Source organism: Mesoplodon bidens (assembly GCF_964165515.1).
Source record: "Mesoplodon bidens genome assembly, chromosome: 16".
Classification (NCBI taxonomy): Eukaryota; Metazoa; Chordata; class Mammalia; order Artiodactyla; family Ziphiidae; genus Mesoplodon; species Mesoplodon bidens.
Genome location: NC_138173.1, coordinates 77,074,331 through 77,095,426, shown reverse-complemented (window position 1 = coordinate 77,095,426; position 21,096 = coordinate 77,074,331). Strand labels below are relative to the sequence as shown.

General features: G+C 56.6%; 1 protein-coding gene across 2 annotated transcripts in view; it reads left to right on the top strand.

The window, feature by feature from the left end:
• Positions 1–14,194, top strand: part of ZC3H3 (zinc finger CCCH-type containing 3) — a 79,169-nt gene extending 64,975 nt beyond the window's left edge. The window contains exons 10-12 of one of the 2 annotated variants that reach the window (XM_081258849.1): positions 11,094–11,272; positions 11,890–12,257; positions 13,961–14,194. In XM_081258849.1, coding sequence (XP_081114975.1) covers positions 11,094–11,272; positions 11,890–12,257; positions 13,961–13,992 — 579 coding nt within the window. In that variant the 3' untranslated portion in view covers positions 13,993–14,194. Of the gene's footprint in view, positions 1–3,254; positions 3,375–11,093; positions 11,273–11,889; positions 12,258–13,960 lie in introns of those variants that run through there. The other variant, XM_081258850.1, reaches the window with a different exon arrangement.
• Positions 14,195–21,096: the final 6,902 nt, after the last annotated feature.

Sequence of the window (21,096 nt, the reverse complement as noted above, 5' to 3'; positions counted from 1 at the left end):
CTCTGCCACCACGGTGAGAAACCCGTGCACCGCAACGAAGAGTAGCCCCCGCTCGCCGCAACTAGAGAAAGCCCACACGCAGCAGCGAAGACCCAGTGCAACCATCCATAAATAAATAAATAAATCCTGAGTGTTTTATACTTTTTGATGTTATTTAAATGGGATTGTTTTTTAATTTCCTTTTTAGATCATTCATTATAAATGTATAGTAATGCAGTTGATTTTTTTTTTTTTTTGTGGTACGCCAGCCTCTCACTGCTGTGGCCTCTCCCGTTGCGGAGCACAGACTCCGGACGCGCAGGCCCAGCGGCCATGGGTCACAGGCCCAGCCGCTCCGCGGCAGGTGGGATCCTCCCGGACCGGGGCACGAACCCGTGTCCCCTGCATCGGCAGGCGGACTCTCAACCACTGCGCCACCAGGGAAGCCCCTGCAGTTGATTTTTGTGTGTTCATTTTATATCCTAAAATTTTGCTGAATTCACTTATTAACTGTAACAATTTTTTTGTGGATTCTTTAGGGTTTTCTACGTACAAGATCATGTCATCTGCTAACAGATAATTTTCTTCCTTTTGATTTGGATGCCTTTTAGTCTTTTCTCTCTCCCTTCCTCCCTCCCTCCCTTCTTTTCTTCCTTCCTTTTTTTTGCCGAATTGCTCTGGCTAGAGCTTCTAGTACTATGTTGAATAAAAGTGAACAACGGGGGGATATCCTTGTCTTGTTCTTCATCTTATAGAATAGTTTTCAGTCTTTCACTGTTGAGTATGCTGTTAGCTGAGGGCTTGTCATACGGGGCCTTTATTATCTTGAGGTTATTCTCTTCCAGTCCTAGTTTATTTGGTGCTTTTATTATGAAAAGGTGTTGAGTCCTGTCAAATCTTTTTGTATCAATTGAGATGATCATGTGGGGTTTTTCCCTACATTCTATTAAGCTGGTCAATAAACATATTGATCACATTGATCAGTCACAATTATATTGATTGATTTTTGGATGTTGAACCATCTTTGCATTCTGAGACTAAATCCCACTGGATCACGAGGTATAATCCTTCTAATATGCCACTAGTTCAGTTTTATAGTATTTTATTGAGGATTTACATCTGTATTCATAAGTAATATTGATCTGTAGTTTCCTTTTCTTGTAGTATCTTTCTCTGGTGTTGGAATCAAGGTAAGTCTAGCCTCATTGATTGTTTTGGCTATTGTAAGTTAGGAAGTATTCTTGCCTCTTCAGTTTTTTGGAAGAATCTAAGAAGAATAGGTATCAATTCTTCTATACATGTTTAGTAGAGTTCACCTGTTGAAACCATCTGGTCTTGGGCTTTTCCTTGCGGGGAGGCTTTTGATTATTGATTCAGTCTCTGCTCTGTACAGTTGACCCTTGAACAGCACGGCGGGGGGCAGTCAGGGGCACCAACACCCTCCACCCCCGGCGCAGTTGAAAATCCACATACAACTTTACAGTTATTCCTCCGTATACGTGGTTCCCTGCCAGCTGCTCTTGGTGTGATGAGTCATTTCCTATTGAAACCTGGATGTTTTGATTGTTACGAGAGTCTGGATCTTATTTAAACCTTCTGTTTCAGCAGGTTTCCCCTGAGTCCACTCCAGCAGGTGGGCAGGGGGCGTGCAGGTAGAAATCTTGGTTCCCCCACTCGGCTTTCACTGACCCCTGAGGAGGGGTCTCCCTGGTGGTCCTGGGTGGATGGCAGTACTCGCTTCCCACTCACCCTCCTCCAGCACCATCCTAGCAGGGCGGGGAGGGACACCAGGATCGAGGCTCCCCACTCAGCCTTTGCTGGCCCGGGTGCGAGGGGGCCACCCCTTATCTGCACCCATTGACACTTCCAAGTTGCCAACTTCTTCCGCTCCAGGTCAGGATGATGAGGCAACAGGAAGTCCCAGGAGCCACCACCGCATCACTCCTTGGGTCCCCAGGTCCCTGGTGGCCTGCCTCCTCTCCACCTTTTATGGTCTTCCTATGGTTGTCAGGGTTTTGGTGGTGCTTAGTGGAGGAGTAGGGACAAATATGTCTCCTTTGTCTTCCAGGAAGTGGCAGTCCCTTCTATTTCTTTATTTTGCCAATTTTGACTTATTTTCTCCCAGAAATTGATCTGTTTTATCGAGGTTTTCAATGTATTGGTGTGCCTTTGTGTGTATAACATTCTCCATTGTATCTTGAGCTCTTAACCTTTTCCATCTGTATTTAGTTGGCATTTTCTCGCCTTTCCTCTGGGCTGTCTCTCCCGAGGCTTACCCATCTAATTGTCCTTTTCAGACAGTAGGTCTCACCCTTGGGATCAGCTTCTGTTGCTGCAGGGCCCTGGCCTTGCAGTGGCCTCTGATGCCCTCAGAAGGAGTCCAGCAGGCACCTTGACTGCGAGGGGGAGGCTTGTTCTCTGCATGGGGCCCGGCACAGAGTGCTTGTCATGTATCATGAGATAAGCATCTTCTTTGTGATCGTGTAGGTTTACCGAAAAGTTGCAGATAGTGCAGAGAAGGGCCCACGCACCCTTCACCCAGGCTCCTGCGCTGCTAGTATCTTTTCTTTTTTTAATATCATTTTGGTAAGTGCCCTTTATTTATTTATTTATTTATTTCTGGCTACGCTGGGTCTTCGTTGCTGTGTGCGGGCTTTCTCTAGTTGCGGCGAGCTGGGGCTACTCTTTTTTTTTTTTTTTTTTTTTTTGCGGTACGTGGGCCTCTCACTGTTGTGGCCTCTCCCGTTGCGGAGCACAGGCTCCGGATGCGCAGGCCCAGCGGCCATGGCTCACGGGCCCAGCCGCTCCGCGGCAGGTGGGATCCTCCCGGACCGGGGCACGAACCCGTATCCCCTGCATCGGCAGGCGGACTCTCAACCACTGCGCCACCAGGGAGGCCCTGGGGCTACTCTTCGTTGTGGTGTGCGGGCTTCCCATTGCAGTGGCTTCCCTTGTTGCAGAGGATAGGCTCTAGGCACGTGGGCCTCAGTAGTTGTGGCTCGCGGGCTCTAGAGTGCAGGCTCAGGAGTTGTGGCGCACGGGTTTAGTTGCTCCGCGGCGTGTGGGATCTTCCTGGACCAGGGCTCGAACCCGTGTCCCCTGCATTGGCAGGCGGATTCTTAACCACGGTGTCACCAGGAAGGCCCTAGTATCTTACATAACTGTAACTGTCTGTCAAAACTAAAAAATTAACATTGATACGTTACTACCAGCTTAACTTGAGGCTTTGTTTGGATTTTACCTGGTTTTCCCCTAATTTCTGTTCTCTGTTCTAGGATATCACTCTGCATTTGGGTGCCAATGAATGATGAAGTGATTGAGGGAGGGCCTCCACGGACAGTGGCCAAGAGTAGACGCACTCGAGAGGCCTGCAGAGGGGCCAGTGGTGGGCAGAGGTGGAGAGGGAGGGGGTTTCCAAGCTGGAAAAGGGGGCAGCTTTGGTCTGGGAGGGTGGAAAGGAAGCTGGTGAGTCACCGGGGACGTTGATGGGCCACCCAGTGGAGGTGTTGCTGTCCCCCGCGGGAGGGCGGAAATGAGTGGGTGGGACCCAGGTAGAGTGTGAGGGCCAACGGCCCCTGGGCCGCACCAGCATGTGGGGCTGCTGTGGACAAGCCAGACGGAAGAGTCCGACATGTTGCTGGCCAAGGAGGAGAGGACCCGCAGCCCCACGCCAGCTCCTCCAAAGTCACCACCAGGCCTGGCGCAGTCAGCCAGCAGGGCCGCGCCCTGGACAGAGCGGCCCCCAGGAGCCATGGTGGTTGAGGGACGAGCGCAGGTGTGCAGCTCAGTGGTCCTCCCGGCCTTGCCCCTGCAGAAGGGCTTCTGGAGGGCAGGCTGGCGTCTTGGGGACAGTCTGTGCCGCGGGCTCTGCTGCCCCCGAGGGGACCAGGGCTTTAGAGCCCTTGGAGAGCAAGGGCCGCAGGCGCGGAGTGTGTGGCAGGTCGCTGTAGTTGGAACCTCCAGGCGACTCGCAGAGGCCGTGCCCACACGTTCATTGTGAAGGCGCCCTCTGTTTTCTTTTTGATCATTTTAAGGATTGAAAGCTACCTTGCATTTTTTAATTTGCCTTTCTCTGATTTAAATGAAGCAGAACGTCTTCCCTAATGTTTAAACCCCTTGTGCCTTCTCTTCTGAAAAATAGCTGGGGTTTTGTTGTTTTGTTTTAAAGTGAATGTGGAGACATTTTTCCACTGTGTCGGTTTTCTCTTACTGACTCATGGGAAATTTATAAAATATAAATGCGAACATAAAAATATATCATTATGGGACTTCCCTGGTGATGCAGTGTTTTAAGAATCCACCTGCCAATGCAGGGGACACGGGTTCGAGCCCTGGCCCGGGAAGATCCCACATGCCGTGGAGCAGCTAAGCCCGTGAGCCACAACTGCTGAGCCCACATACCACAACTACTGAAGCCTGTGTGCCTAGAGCCCATGCTCCGCAACAAGAGAGGCCGCCGCAGTGAGAAGCCCGCACACCGCAGTGAAGAGAGAGTACCCCCACTCGCTGCAACTAGAGAAAGCCCAGGTGCAGCAACGAAGACACACTGCAGCCAAAAATAAATAAATAAATGTTTTTTAAAAATTAAAAAAAAATATATATATATATCAATGTAAAATATTCTGAATATTAATCTTTTGTCATTCACATTAGTGGCAAGTATCTTATTTCAGTTTGTCATTTATTTTTTCACTTCTTTGTGATGTATCTTTTTAATATTTATTTATTTATTTATTTATTTAGCTGCACCGGGTCTTAGTTATGGCATGTGGGGTCTTTAGTTGCGGCATGTGGGATCTAGTTCCCTGACTAGGGATCGAACCCAGGCCTCCTGCATTGGGACCATCAGGGAAATCCCATCTTTGTGATGTATCTTGATGAACAAAAGGTCTTAATTTTAATGGAAATATTATTATTCATCTGTCTTTACAGTTTGCGCCTCTTGTGCTTGTATGAGACCTCCTTCCCCACTGCATCCTGTGGTCGGATCTTTGCCATTTAGGACGTTCCCCACCAGTCCAGCTGGAAGTGATTTTGTGTCTGTGTAGGGGACCAGTGTCGTTTCGCCCACACACCTTGCATTGAAGAGCCCCTTCGCCCGTGGATCTGTCGTGGGCCCCTCTGTCGTCAGGTTTCCTTGGACAGTTGGTATCTGTCTCTCCAGTGAGTCTTCTGCCCATGATCAAGGCACACCGTCTCTAGTTATACAGGGCTCTCCTTCGATGTCGTTTAATAAAATTCTTTTTTTTTTAATTTTATTTTATTTATTTTTTATACAGCAGGTTCTTATTAGTTATCTATTTTATCCATGTTAGTGTATACATGTCAATCCCCATCTCCCAATTCATCCCACCACTACCACCACCACCCCCGCCACTTCCCGCCCCCCCCCGCCCCGCCTTGGTGTCCATACGTTTGTTTTCTACATATGTGTCTCTATTTCTGCCCTGCACACCGGTTCATCTGTACCATTTTTCTAGGTTCCACATATGTGCATTAATATACGATATTTGTTTTTCTCTTTCTGACTTACTTCACTCTGTATGACAGTCTCTAGATCCATACACACCTCTACAAATGACCCAATTTCGTTCCTTTTTATGGCTGAGTAATATTCCATTGTGTATATGTACCACATCTTCTTTATCCATTCGTCTGTTGATGGGCATTTAGGTTGCTTCCATGACCTGGGTATTGTAAATAGTGCTGCAGTGAACATTGGGGTGTATGTGTCTTTTTGAATTATGGTTTTCTCTGGGTATATGCCCAGTAGTGGGATTGCTGGATCATATGGTAATTCTATTTTTATTTTTTTAAGGAACCTCCATACTGTTCTCCACAGTGGCTGTATTAATTTACATTCCCACCAACAGGGCCAGAGGGCTCCCTTTTCTCCACACCCTCTCCAGCATTTGTTGTTTGTAGATTTTCTGATGATGCCCATTCTGACTGGTATGAGGTGATACCTCATTGTAGTTTTGATTTGCATTTCTCTAATAATTAGTGATGTTGTGCAGCTTTTCATATGCTTCTTGGCTATCTGTATGTCTTCTTTGGAGAAATGTCTATTTAGGTCTTCTGCCCATTTTTGGATTGCATTGTTTGTTTTTTTAATATTGAGCTGCATGAGCTGTTTATGTATTTTGGAGATTAATCCTTTGTCTGTTGATTCGTTTGCAAATATTTTCTCCCATTCTGAGGGTTGTCTTTTCGTCTTGTTTGTAGTTTCCTTTGCTTTGCAAAAGCTTTTAAGTTTCATTAGGTCCCATTTGTTTATTTTTCTTTTTGTTTCCATTACTCTAGGATGTGGATCAAAAAAGATCTTGCTGTGATTTATGTCAAAGAGTGTTCTTCCTATGTTTTCCTCTAAGAGTTTTATAGTGTCTGGTCTTACATTTAGGTCTCTAATCCATTTTGGGTTTATTTTTGTGTATGGTGTTAGGGAGCGTTCTAATTTCATTCTTTTACATGTAGCTGTCCAGCTTTCCCAGCACCGCTTATTGAAGAGACTGTCTTTTCTCCATTGTATATCCTTGCCTCCTTTGTCATAGATTAGTTGACCATAGGTGCGTGGGTTTATCTCTGGGCTTTCTATCCTGTTCCATTGATCTATATTTCTGTTTCTGTGCCAGTACCATATTGTCTTGATTACTGTAGCTTTGTAGTATAGTCTGAAGTCAGGGAGTATGATTCCTCCAGCTCCATTTTTTTCCCTCAAGACTGCTTTGGCTATTTGGGGTCTTTTGTGTCTCCATACAGATTTTAAGATTTTTTTGTTCTAGTTTGTAAAAATGCCACTGGTAATTTGATAAGGATGGCATTGAATTTGTAGATTGCTTTAGGTAGTATAGTCATTTTCACAGTATTGATTCTTCCAATCCAAGGACATGGTATGCCTCTCCATCTGTTTGTGTCATCTTTGATTTCTTTCATCAGTGTCTTAAGAGTTTTCTGAGTACAGGTCTTTTACCTCCTTAGGTAGGTTTATTCCTAGGTATTTTATTCTTTTTGATATGAAGGCAAATGGGATTGTTTCCTTAATTTCTCTTCTGATCTTTCATTGTCAGTGTATAGGAATGCAAGAGATTTTTGTGCATTAATTTTGTATCCTGCAACTTTACCAAATTCATTGATAAGCTCTAGTAGTTTTCTGGTGGCATCTTTAGGGTTCTCTATGTATAGTATCATGTCCTCTGCAAACAGTGACAGTTTTACTTCCTCTTTTCCAATTCGTATTCCTTTTATTTATTTTTCTTCTCTGATTGCCATGGCTAGGACTTCCAAAACTATGTTGAATAATAGCAGCGAGAGTGGACATCCTGGTTTTGTTCCTGATCTTAGAGGAAATGCTTTCAGTTTTTCACCATTGAGAATGATGTTTGCTCTGGGTTTGTCATATATGGCCTTTATTATGTTGAGATAGGTTCCCTCTATGCCCAATTTCTGGAGAGTTTTTATCATAAATGGGTGCTGAATTTTGTCAAAAGCTTTTCATTTAATAAAATTCTTGCTTGTGTTATCTTTGTTAGATTTATTCCTGTCACATTTATTATTATTATAAAGAACATGTTTTTTTTTTTTTTTTTTTTTTTTTTTTTTTTTTTTGCGGTAGGCGGGCCTCTCACTGTTGTGGCCTCTCCCCTTGCAGAGCACAGGCTCCGGATGCGCAGGCTCAGCAGCCATGGCTCACGGGCCTAGCCGCTCTGCGGCATGTGGGATCTTCCCAGACCGGGGCACGAACCCGTGTCCCCTGCATCGGCAGGCGGACTCTCAACCACTGCGCCACCAGGGAAGCCCTAAAGAACATGTTTTTAAATGTTATCTTCACACTGTTCATTGGTGTATGGACATACAATTTTTAATATTGATTTTGTTTCCAGCAACCTTGCTAAACTATATTAGTAATTGTAGTGAATCATCCATAGGGTTGATTCTCTTGGATTTCTCTACATAAACAGTCATATCTTTTGAAGTAACGACCATATTTTCTTCCTTTGAGTTTAAATGCCTTTTCTTTCTTTTTCTGCCTTGCCTGTAAGCCCAGTGTGATATTGACTCGTCATGGCCGTGGGCTTCCAGCCATGCCCCTTGGCAAGTGAGGCTTTCTGGAAGGTTCTATATTAAGCTAAGGAAGTTCCCTTCTATCACTAATTTGCTAAACTTTGAATTGATGCTAAATTTTATTTTTTTTATATTTAGTTTTGGCTGCGTTGAGTCTTCATTGCTGCGCACGGGCTTTCTCTAGTTGGCGGCGAGTACGGGCTACTCTTTGTTGCGGTGCGCAGGCTTCTCATTGCGGTGGCTTCTCTTGTTGCGGAGCACGGGCTCTAAGCATGCGGGCTTTAGTAGTTGTAGCATGTGGGCTGAGTAGTTGTGGCTCGCGGGCTCTAGAGCGCAGGCTCAGTAGTTGTGGTGCTCGGGCTTAGTTGTTCCATGGCATATGGGATCTTCCCGGACCAGGGCTCCAACCCGTGTCGTCTGCATTGGCAGGTGGATTCCTAACCACTGCACCACCAGGGAAGTCCCTAAATGTTCTCTTATCATCTAGTTCTGGTCAGGGTTTGGTTCTAAGATTATTCTGGTCCAGTAAACTAAGTTCAGAAGTATTCTCTGCTTTCCTTTTCTGTGGACCAGTTCATGTAAGGTTGGAATGATGCAATTCTTGAATATGTGGTTGAACTACCATTGAAACCCTGGGCTGGAGCTTTCCTTATTTTTTAACTACTGATTCAAATTCCTTTATGGTCATAGGAATGTTCATTCAGGTTTTATGTCAGTTCTTGTCAGTTTTTCTAGAACTTGTAGATTTCATCTGCTTTCAGGTTCATTGTATCATCTTGACATCTTTTTGCTTTCTGCAGTGTCAGCAGTTTAACGGCACTTTTGTCATTTCCAGTACTGTTCATATGTTCCTTTTCTCTTTATTTCCTTCCCTCTGCTTTCTTTGGGTCATTTTGGTGTTTTCTTTCTAACTTTTGAGGTATATCCTCTTTGCTAATAACATAAGCCTGTAAGGCTGAGGACTTCTCTCCAAGTGCTGCTTTAGCTGCATTCCACAAATTTGGATGGGTTGTGTTGGTGTTACCATGTGGTTCTAAATATTACCTAGCTTCCATTGTTTCTTGTTTGACCAATGAATTATTTAGCAGTGACTCTCTTAATTTCCAGCTCTGCGGGGAGTTTTGGGTGGTTGGTTGGTTTTGCCCCTTCCTCAGTGACCTTGGTCTAAGCGGGATGTCGGGCCTTTGAGACCTGAGACTAGCCCTGTGTCCACCACGTCTCTGCATAGATTTTCCTCCATCATTTCACTTTCTCAATAGCTCTCGGATGATTTGAGAAAGTTCTTTACGCTCTAGCCTAGGTTTCAGTTGTTCTTGGGAGCTAGTTCAGACTAGTTCTTGGGAGCTAGTTCAGCTAGTTCAGACCAGCCGTCTCTAGTAGGAAGGTCAGCCAGATGTGAATCCATGTGGGATTTCACATTTCCTAGTAGCCACCTTAAGAAAGTGAAACAGAAACAGGTGGGATGAGTTTATTTGACCCAGCAGATCACAAACGTCAGCATGCGACCGGGAAGAAACCTCTGTGCTGCCTTTTACCTGGCGCCCCCTGTGCGTTGCACCTGTCACACTGTCCAGGCTCAGAGCAGCCGCGGGGCTCGTGGTCACCGCAGGACAGTGCAGGTCCAGCGCCCTCTAGCCATCTCTCTGTGTGTAGCCCGGTGCTGGGCCCTCTCTACCCAAAGGTCCTTCCTGTCCCCTCTACCAGCCCCGACCCCCCTTATTCCCCAGGAGACCCCGAGAGGCAGCCCTGTGTGGCCCCAGCATCTCCATGTGTCTCTTTTATGTGTGCGCCAGCGAGGGCGCGGCCACTGGGTTCAGGATCGTGCCACTGGGTTCAGGATCGTGTTACTGGCCAGGCCCAGGGCAGAGGGCCGTGTGGAAGGGAGGGAGGGAGGGAGAGCACGCATTGGCCTGAGCCTGCCTTCTGCTCGGGGGCAGGGCTGGGTCTGCCCAGCACAGGGATGGGCTGCTGTGGTGCTGCAAGGGTGCTCAGGGGCTGTTGCCTGCCTGTCTTCACGCCAGCCCCCAGGCTCCAGTGTGAGGGGCTTCTAGTCCCTTGGGGGCATCTGGGAGCCAGGTGTGGGGACAAGAATGGGGTCAGTGCCGAGATCCCGCTCACAGACTGGGTGCGCGCCCCGTGGGGCCCTTGGCCAGCCTTGTCCTGGGCGCTGGGAGCAGGGCAGGGGCTCTCAGGGCACGTGCCTGGGGAGCGGTTAGGGGCCCGGGAGGAAGTGCTCTGGAGGCTGCGGCCGTGGATTCCCAGTGGCTGTGCGCGTGGGCACCCTCGAGCTGCTCAGGCACCGGGGCTGGTTTTAAACTCCCCTCTGGGTGGGTTTGACAGGGACTCTGCTTGCAGTAGTTCCCATCTGGGTCTGTCTCCATCAGATCGCCTGTCACCTGGCCCATGAGGCTTGCTGGACCTGGCTCTCTCCTGCTGGGTCGGGCCCCCTAAGCCAGCTGTTGGGTGTGGGGAAGAACAGGACCCCCTCCCCTCGAAGAGCCAGGCAAGAAGTGGGACACAGCCCGGCTGCCGAGTTGGGCCCTGCAGCCCCAGTCCCGGGGACAGGAGGGCCAAGGAAAGGTAGGCCTTGGGCCTGGAGGGCAGAGCGGAGGCTGCCTGTTGCCCCGAGCTGCTCGTAGGCCACCCCCACGGGGTGTAATTAGCACCGTGACAGGTGTGGTAGATCAGGTGTGCAGCCGGCCTCCACCCTGGGCCGGGGGGCCTAGCGCCCCCCACCCTGGTCCTCTGCCAGGCTGGGTGGGCTGTGGTCAGCGCCCTGGGAATCCCCACCTCAGCCTGGCAGGACCCTCAAGCCAGGCCCTGCCCTCAGTCCAGGCCCAGGGCCGGGCTGGGTGGTGCCCTCGACCCCTGGGCTGCTCAGGGGCATCTTCTTGATGGGTGGAGTGTGGGCCGCGGGGCCACTCTGGCCCTCGGGCCTCAGTCCCCCAACAGGAAGCCTTTGGCCCAAGCCCCACCGGGCGGAGCAGGCAGGGCCACCCCAGTGGCGCAGAGGCCTCCACTGGCTTACCCAGCCACGCCCCTTCTCCCCGCAGTGCAAGAAGAAGCACACGCTGCTGTGTCCCGACTTCTCCCGCAGGGGCGTCTGTCCCCGGGGCGCCCAGTGCCAGCTGCTCCACCGCAACCAGAGGCACCTCGGCCGGCGGGCAGCCACAGCCCCGGAGCCCAACACCACGCCCCCTAGGAGCAGGGCTTCCACCAGCCACGGGCCCAGGTGATGGGGACAGTGGGCGCTGCATGTGTAAGCGCAGGGTGGGGGGTGGTCAGGAAGGAGCCCCCCCCCCCAACCGCCACCACCCAGCTCTGTGGGCTTCAGACCTTAAAAGAAACCTCAGTCCAGAGTCAATCAAGTGACCTCGAGGTGCCCCACCCCCTGGTCCCCAGGCTGTGTGGAGCCAAGGGCATCCCTGGCCCAGACCAAGCTGTGCAGGGCTGCCCAGCCCCTGCCCTGGGGAGGAAGGTGGGGGCTTCTCAGCTGCCCCCTCCAACTCCCCAGGAGGGGAGGGTCCCAGGTGATGCTCACGGCTGGGGCCCCTGTTGTGCTCACCCCCCTGTGAGTGTGGGAGCCAGTGTGGACGAGGAAGGCTGCAGAAGGTGAGGACAGGGTCAGCGTGGCATTGCTGTAGGCCCTGTAGCGCCACCAGCCTGTCCTTGGGCCCACGGCCAGCCTTGAACCCTCAAGGCGATGCCTGACGGCTGCCGGGGTGGGGCGATGCTGGGAGCCTTGCCGCCGGGACAGGCAGTATACAGGTGGTCGGCCGGCCCCCCCCGACGACCGCCTGCCCCACGGCCGCCCACCCTCACGCCTCTGCTCCCCTTCCTTTCCCGCAGGAAGTCCTTGGCCGCCCAGCGCCCCACCAGGCAGATGTCCAGCTGCCCCACCTCCGCGGCAGCCGGCTCGGCCTCCCCACCGCCTTCCCCACTGCTCTTAGCTGCAGCCTCAGCCTCTTCTTCCTCTGTCTCCTGCCCCCCCTCCTCCCGCCCTCCGTCCTCCCCCTCCCGCCCCTCCCCCTCCTCCCCCTCCGCTTCCCTGCCCCTGGACCAGGAGGAACCGTCTCTACCAGAGGAGGCTGCCTCGGCGGGGACGGGCTCCGGCAGCCTCTGCAGGCTGCCCTCCTTCATCTCCCTGCAGTCCTCGCCAAGCCCAGGAGGCCAGCCCAGGGCCCCGACCCCCAGGAGCAGCCCCACCAAGGACTCAGGTAGGCAGCCCGCCCGCCGGAGCCCAGCCTGCACTCTTGCAGTGCCCGCCTCAGACCCACTGGGTCAGAATCTCTAGGCGGGGCCCGGATGGTTCCGGAGAGCTGGCGTGGGCTGGGTGCTGCTGTGCCCTGTCCCTGGCTTGGCAGGTGTGCACCTGCGGGGGCCCACAGGGGCAGGGCCGGCGAGGTGCGAGTACAGCAGCGCCGCCTGCACAGACCGCCGCAGCCGAGGGCTGATTTAATTAGAAAGCACCCATTTCTGTTAATTTGTTCTGGAAGATCACTGCACGCTCCTGGAGAGAACAGATGTTCCCTCTCCCCCGGTGAACATTTGGGGCTTGGTAAATGGCTCCACTCAGCCTTGTTTAGGAGAGAAAAGAGGATTTTATGGCTGCAAACGACCCTTTCTGTAAACATTTTACAGCTCTCTGCGCGTTTGAGTGACGATAAACCCCACGCAGCTCGGCGGGCTGCAAATTTGTGACCATACGGCTATCATTTTATTGTCATATTTCACGGTTGTAGCGTTAATGGAAGACGCTTGCTGCAGCCTTTTCTAACAGCTCTGCTGAGCTCGCTCACATGCCTGCTCACAGCCCCCGCGTCACGGGCGCCAAGCTGCGGCCAGGCCCTCCACCTGCCCACCCGGCCTGGCTGGTCACCAGCTCCTTCCATCGGGAGGACACACTGGGGCATGGGGGGAGGGAGCAGACAGCCCGAGGCAGCCACCTTTGAAAATTCTTTTTTTTTTTTTTCTTTTTTAAGTAAGATAAGGAACCCTGCAACCAGCCCCAGAATCAGAGGAAGCAGGCAGGGTGGGTGAGAGGCTGCAGACCCCCACTGGCCTGGGGGCCCCCATCAGCCTCCTTCCCTGCTCAGGCCTTGCCGACCTCCCGGGAGCTGGAAGGACAGGAAGAGGGGGGCCAAGGCCCTCAGGCAGAGGCCGGTGGAGTCTGCAGGCCGGGGGCCCTGGCTGGCTGGGCTGACCTCTAGGCACTGGCTTGGCTGAGCCGGTGACTGGGGTCCTTGGCCCTGAAGTGGGGTCCCAAGAGGAGAGGCGGGCTGGCAGGGGGCACGTGGACAGTGCCGTGCCGATGGGCAGCCACACGGAGGCGTCTGTGGTCAGCGGGGCTGCTGGCCTGGAGTGTTCACAGGCGGGGAGGGGCATTGGCGCCCAGTGAGCATGGGCCACACAGGACAGGAGCCTGCTCTGCTGTGGGAAGCCTCTCCCACCGCGCCCCTCCCGCCCCGGCATGTCACCCTGCACAGGGGCCTCAGCCCCACCCCTCACCCAGCAACTGCTCACACGCACCCTGGCTTTTCACATCAGGGGCTCCGCCTGGCAGCCTCAGACTTGTCCAGGTGCGAGCCTGTGCTGTCTGCGTGCAGGCCGCCTGCACCTGGTGTTTATAGCTCCGCCTGCAGACTGTGGCTCCTGCTGTGACCCAGCCACTCCCCAGGGGCTGCCCCACCTGGCAGGCCTCTGCTCCCCCACCCAGGGAAGCTCTCAGCCCCACAGGCCAGGCCTGCACCCTGCTAGATGCCGAACCCCAGGGAGGGCAGTGGGTGGTGGACGAGAGGACGACGGTGTCAGAGCCCCCTCCCCACGGCTAGCGGTCCCCGACCCAGAAGCTTCGGGAGGCGGGGCGTTCCTCCTGGCTGGGGGTGCTTCTGGTGCCTGACCTCTGCCCCTCTCGGAACAGGGAAATCGCTGCACATCAAACCCCGTCTGTGAGGGCCCAGGGAGCCGGCCCACGCCTACCTCAGCCCTTCATCCCTGGAGAAGAAGGAGGCTCTGCCCGCCACCGCCCCAGAGGAGGGACCGCTTGCCACAGAGCGCCCCCCATGGGCTGCAGGGCCGTCGCTCTGCCTGCCTGGCTCCCAGCCCTGCGAGATCAGTGCCCAGGCCTCGCCTCCCTCGGGCTGGGCTCCACCCACCCGCCCACCCCTGGGTTCTCAGCCTTGCCCCGAGGGGTGCCCGGCAGAGCTCACCCCCAGGCCCGTCCCCACTGTGGGTGTGGCAGCGGCCATGCAATGCGCACCCCCCCACCCCCACCCCGGTCCTCCCGCAGGCCTCCTGCCCAGGGAGAGACTGCCGGGCAGGCCTCCCTGACGGGCGTTTTGTGTTCAGCAATAAAGGTTCTGTCCTGTGTCCTCGTGGCTGTCCTGACTGCCACCCCACTGCTGCCCGGCCTGCTGAGCATGGCTCGGGTGGACGCACACTACCCAGGGGCCCCAGAGCCTCCCCAGGGGTGCCACCCCAGGGTGACCTGGAGGCCTGAGATTGAGGGGAAGGTGAGGGGCAGGCCACAGGCCCCCCTCCAGTGGCCCCCACTCAGTCTCCACCTGCCCACCTGGCCCTGGCGAGGCAGAGGCACAGCCCCTCCGTGCCTTCGGGCAGGAACGTGGGCCACTTCCCTGCCGCCCCAGGATGGCTCAGAGGGTTGGGGCAGCCTGTCCCCCACGGGTAGGCCAGTGTGATCTGTGGCTGGGAGAGACCCAGGAGGGGCCTGGCTGCATGTTGGATGCCACAGCCTGGGGCCAGAGGACCTGCCCCAAGCTGTCACCAGGCCTGGGACAGGGCGGCCCAAGGGAGGAGGCAGCGTCTCTGGCCCCAGGGCCTGGGGAGCCCTGGCTGAGGGCACGGGGGCCTCGGACAGGGTCTGGCCCCCTGCTGGATGCCACTGCCCAGGCTTAGAGGGGTGCATGGCCACTCCGGGTATTTACCCCTCACCCCCAGGGAAGTGAGCTGTGCTCCCCCTGGTGAGCATGTGCCAACAGCCTCCCTTCTGGGGTGGCCGCCCGTGCCTGCAGCTCTGTGTCAGTTGGCTGCCGCCCCGGGGTCCGCATCACAAGCCACCCCGCGCGCTGGGGGCCCTTTCGCTCCCCAGCCTGCAGCCTCGCACTCTGCCTGGAGCACTCTGCCTGGAGCCGGGTCAGCTGCACGGCCACGTGTCCTCCACGTGCTCCATCTGGGCCCAGGTTGTAAGGGCAGCACCGGCTGAAGGGTAAGAGGGCCACCCGTGTGGGTGCAGCTCGGGCCTCCGCCCACACTACATCCTCGAGGGTCGCATTGACCAAAGAAGGCCCCTCGGCCCAGCCCCGGCTCGGGAGGGATGGACACTCCACCCCGGGAGGCCAAGGTGAGGATCCGGGGGTCCTGCTCTCCACCAGTCCTTGTCTGTGTGATGGCACGTCCCTGCGGCAGCCCCAGAGGTGACAAGAACCAAGGCCGGTTCGTGGCAAGGGTCCTGCCCAGCGTTAGCGTGCGGTGGCGCTGCTCAGTCTAGTGGAGCAGGGGTCCCCTCGTCTCGTGCTGATCGCTGGGGCCTGACGTGTGCCAGTTCGGCAGGATGGTGGATTCTGGAGTCAGACCCAGCTGTGAAGAAAGGGCCCCCAGGGGCTTCCGTGGTGGCGCAGTGGTTGAAAATCCGCCTGCCCGTGCAGGGCACATGGGTTCGAGCCCTGGCCCGGGTAGATCCCACATGCCGCGGAGCAACTGAGCCCGTGCGCCACAACTACTGAAGCCCGTGCGCCACAACTACTGAAGCCTGCACGCCTAGATCCTGTGCCCCGCAACGAGAGACGCCACCGCAATGAGAAGCCTGCTCACCGCAATGAAGAGTAGCCCCCGCTCGCTGCAACTAGAGAAAGCCCGCACGCAGCAACGACCCAACGCAGCCAAAAAAATAATTAACTAATTAATTAATTAATTTTAAAAAAGGGCCCTCAGCCCGTCAGGGAACTGAGTGGACCAGCTGTGGGCCGTCTAGCTTCCCCAGCCTGGCCCCGCAGGCAGATGTTGGCAGAGCCCGTATCCTCATCTGGCCACCCCTCGGGTGAACTGCCCTTTGCTTTAGTGAGGCAGGTCGTGCAGCCTCTCAGGTGATGGCCCCAAGGACAGGGAGCCGTGGCCGGCAGGCCCTCTAGGTGAGGCCTGAAGTCAGGTGACCCGCAGGTGGCGTGGACCTGGTCCACCGCATGAGGGTCCTCAGAATCTGGGCCCCTAGCCCCAGGGGAGGCGAGGCATCCGAGGTGGGGGGTGCACTGGGGAGGCCTGGGGGCCGCGAAGGTGACCCCCACGTGGAGTCCGGAGGAGGTGCTGCCTGGGCAGGGGCCTGGCCTCTCCTGGGGGCTGGGAGGAGTTGGAAGGGGGCGGGTGTGGCTCTCCAGCGGCCTGAGCCCTTCCCCAGGGAGGCACCGCCCACCCCGCAGAGTACGCAGACCTGGTTCCTCACTTTTCATCTCTACTTTTTTTTTTTTTTGCGGTACGCAGGCCTCTCACTGTTGTGGCCTCTCCCGTTGCGGAGCACAGGCTCCGGACGCGCAGGCTCAGCGGCCATGGCTCACGGGCCCAGCCGCTCCGCGGCATGTGGGATCCTCCCGGACCGGGGCACGAACCCGTGTCCCCTGCACCGGCAGGCGGACTCCCAACCACTGCGCCACCAGGGCAGCCCCCTGGTTCCTCACTTTAGAGTGCTGATGAGCCCCTGGGTGGGGAGAGCACCAGCCGGCTGCGCTCTGAGCTCAGGAAGAAATCCCTGGAGGGAGGGAGTGGGGCTGAGCAGAGGCCTTCAGCTGGGCCCTGCCCGAGGCTGAGCGGCACCTCTGACCCCAGCCTGGAGAGCCTGGGGCCGGCTGTTCAGGACGGGAGTCTTGGGGCTTCACCTTGTGACTTCCATGAGGCAGCTCGGTAGCGGCCTGCAGACCCTGCAGCGCTGCACTTTGTGATGGAGCGTTTAACCCTTGCAACAGGACTTGCCCAGAGCCCAAGGGCGCTGAGCTGGGACTTTGATGCAGCACTGCCCATGGGCAGTCCTGTGGTCCCCAGAGGTGGCACCACAGGCACCTGATCCCTCCACAACATCAGGCCAAGCCCCCTCGACCCTTCCCTCTCTCACCTGCTGTGGTGGCCCCTCCCCATCGGGTAGGCGGGGCTCCTCCAGAGGCTCTTGTCTCTGGCCTGGCCACCTTGGGGCAGTCATGGGGTGCAGGGAGCCAGGGCGGCCTCCAGCCCCCCGAGCCCGGGGCCTTGGTCCCTCAGACTCTGAGAAATGGTCCTGACCACCTGAGGGAGCTTGGGGGTCTCTTTCCCCATAGGATCCTCCAGACTAGAGAGACAGAGAGAGACACACACACACACACACACACACACACGCGCGCGCGCGCGCACATGCATCCACCCCTGACCTTGAGACCCTAGCCCTGCGGGACTCCTGACTACAGCGCTGAGAGAATAAAGATGCTGTTTGAAGTTGCTGGACTTGTGGTGATTTCCTGCACAGCAGTGGGAAACGGATAATTTACTTATTATTTTACGGTTTATTTCCTGCTCTCTCATCCCCACTCTGGTAGACTGTATTTGCCAAAGATGCTGTACCACTGTAGTGTTTTTCCTCTACGTGACCTGTAGGAGACTGTGTCTGTGCACCCCTGGGATGTGGGCTGAGCACTGCTGCACCTCACAAAAATGCCAGGCACGTCCGCCAGCCTCTCTTGGACACTCCCTCTGGGAACCAGCCACCATGCTGTGAGGAAGCCCAACCAGTCAGCTGCCATGTGGAGATGCCAGTCCAGCTACAGCCCCCATTATCTGCCAGCCATCAGCTGTCCAGTCACTCTAGCCTTCAAGTCCTCCCAGCTGTCGGGGTCAGAGAGAGCCGTCCAGCTGCACCCAGGACGAACCGTCCACTGCAGAGCCCATGAGCACAGTATTGGCTGCATCACGCTTCCCACACACCAGGGCCACCTCCCTGGTGAAAGGCAGTGGACACTGCCCTCGGGCAGGCAGCCTGGCACACAATGTGCTCAGTAAAGACTCCTGGGGTACATTTACTGACGAGCCCCACGGGTGCGTCCTGTGGAGTCCCATGGGTTCAGGTGCTGATTGGTGAGTGTGAGAGGCCCCCAGAGGACGTGGTGGCGCTGGATGGGAAGAAGGCGATCGTTTTCTGGGCAACATGGAATTGGCGTGTTCTCTCCCAGCCTCCACCGTCCAGGGAGCTGAGAGGACAGCCACGGCCGGGGCACACAGTACACCTGTATGATGTTTCTGTGGCCTTCTACCAGCCATTCCTGGCAGACAGGATGGACCCTGGTCCCTTGCGGCCTCTGCTCCCCAGACCCTGCTGTGAGCGCCTCCTTGAACTTGCCCCACCCCAGGCCAGCAAGTGGCAAAGAGGAGTCTGAAGAGAAAGGAGCCAGCCTGGAGCCCACCACCTGAGTCAGGAAGGGGCGGCACCTTCCCTGGGCTGGGAGAGCCTGTCTTGCCCACTGTGCAGGGCGCCGGGTGGTCGGGCGAGCCCTCCAAAGCCTGCATACGGGGACTTGGCCCCTTTCCCACCTGCCCGGCTGTGACTAACAAGAGAGAAGAAAGCTCAGCTGAGACCATGCAGAGTCAGGGAGTAGACTGAGGGCTCCCCAGGCTCGGGGACCGCCAGGAGCTGAGGCCAGGCCTGCTGGCCCAAAGACCTTCTAGGAAGCCAGTCCGACCCCGAGGCAAAGTCCAGGACCAGGGAGCTTACCGGGTGCCTAAGCCAGTCAGGGACATGGGTACCCTGCTTGGTCCCAGGCTGCCCCGAAGGCCCCCGTGCCTCTCCCCAGTTCTGAATGCAGTCTCTGCAGCAGGCCTTGCACTGGGTCCCCTTCCCCAGTGGAGGGAGTGAATGAGCAACCTGTGTGTGTGACAGAGTGAGGGGCTGGCTGGCTCTGGGCTGGGGCGGGTGCGCGGGGCCCAGCATCCTTGAGCATCACGTTTTGGGGCTGGATGTGGTGGGAACTGTCCCTGACTTGGTGTGGCTGAGCAGAGGACTCGAGGAGGTTCAGGGTGGGCTTGGGGTGGGCCTTACTGCGTGTCTCAGGACGAGACGAGATGACTGGGCGGGAGGGGGGGTGCCACAGAGCCCAGGCGCGGCTGTACGTCGGCGCCCCTCGGCCTGAGGCCAGGAGCTGTGAGGAGGGCCCCCATGTGCACAAGCTTGGGACCAAACCCGTAGCTGGTCCAGCGGCCTGGCTGGAGCCACAGTGTGAGGGGCAGAGGCCAGGTGGCCAGACACAGCAGCCCAGTGCAGACGCGCTCTCCCCCTCAGACAGGCAGATGTACCACCAGCTTGCCATCACCCCTCTGAACGCCGAGGGCTTTAAAGGGAGCCCCAGACCTGGCAACGCATCTGGCCTAGAGCCCAAACCCCCGGCCTGGGGCCTGTGTTCTGCCACTGGCTGGGCCATCCCTGTGGGACGGGTCCTTGTTCTCCGCATGGCCCTGCCTCACAGCCCAGCCCCACCCAGAGGGACGTGGGGGAAAGGAGGAAGGGGCAAGAGGTGCCCACTGTGCAGGTGGGGCCGGGCCACCCCCATGACGTCTTAAGAAGTGCGGTCTCACTCCCCATTGTATGACACTTTTCTTATTATAAAATATTAGATATTCATGCCAGGAACAAGGTAAAAACCCTGGTAGATAAACGCCCCCAGCACATGGCTAGGCCGCCCCTGGTGACGTCTTGCCCACAGTCCCTCCAGACTTTTGCTTCTATGCGCATAGATGGTTGCATTTAAGACTGAGTTTTTAAATTATAAAAGTCACATAACAGTAAAGAGAATTGGGGGCCTCTCTGGGTCATGCCCTCCCATCTCAGCTGACCCTGGAGGGCCGTGGCAGGGACCGCCCCCTGCTATGGGCGCACCCACTGCCCCACCGTTCTTTACCTTGTCACCGCGCCCTGGGCAATAGGCGCACCTCCGCTCCCTGAGCCCAGCCCTCCCGGTTTCTCCTCGCACTGGAGGCTCCCCACCTCCGCCGCCCCAATCCCCGCCCCCGCCCAGCTCTGCGCCACAACCCCCGCCAAGAGGCCAGACCTGGGCAGGTGGGCAGCTGGAGCCCGGACGCCTAATGCGGTGCTGGCCTGGCGGCCCTCTGGCCCTGAATGCCCCTCCCACCCCGGGTCCCTCCAAGGCCTCACCCGTCCCGCGGCTCAGGCCCCCGTCCTAGGGTCCCTGGCGCCCCCCCTTCGCCGGCCTGCGCGCGACTGCCTCCCCACCTGCGCCGCACACCCTTGGAGGCGGGCGTCCCGCGGTGGATCCCGCCGCACGGAGGTGCCAGCAACTTTGTTGACTAAATTCCTGAACCCGCCTGAACCGCGGAGCTAAAAATAACCGGCGCTCCCGCGCAGCGCCCGGCCAGGCCGCGCAGTGTCACCCGTGTCGGGAGACCGGAATGTCCCGGCGCCACCACGCTAGCGGGGCTGGACGCGGGCTCCCGGCCGGCCGGAAAAAAACCTGGGAAGAGGCTGCCGGGTCACGGCCAGCTGGGCTGCAGGGGAAGGAGGCACCGAGGAGCACCCCTGGCTCCCCGAAACTCTGTGGCCGACCCGTCGCGGACGCGAGGCCTCGGAGGCCTCGGCCCCGGTCCCGCGAACCCCGCGCGCCCCGCGCGCCCCGCGCCTTCTGCCCGTGCAGTCCCCCGAGGCGGCCACCAGAGGGCCCTGCCCCTCCTCTCCCTGGCGGCGGGTCACCACCCCTTCCCACAGCTGTTCCCCGCAGGAGATTGACAGCTGGGCTCCGGGTTGCCATGGGGATAGGCAAATGGAAGCGACGGGTCTGGGGCTCCGATTGGCCCGGAGGCGCGTACCCCTCCCAGAAAGGCGGGCCCAGGCGCCCGGCACTATAAGGGGGAGCGCACAGCGCGGCGCTCGGCGGTGGAGGCGGGGCCGGGCTGTACGCGGGTGGAGCGAGGGGAACCGGAGCAGCCGGAGGCGGTGGCCGCACCGCCACCCGCCGGGCCACCGCCCGGCCGCCGGCTCGGGAACAGGGGACCGCGGCCGGCCTGCACCCGCCGGGGAGC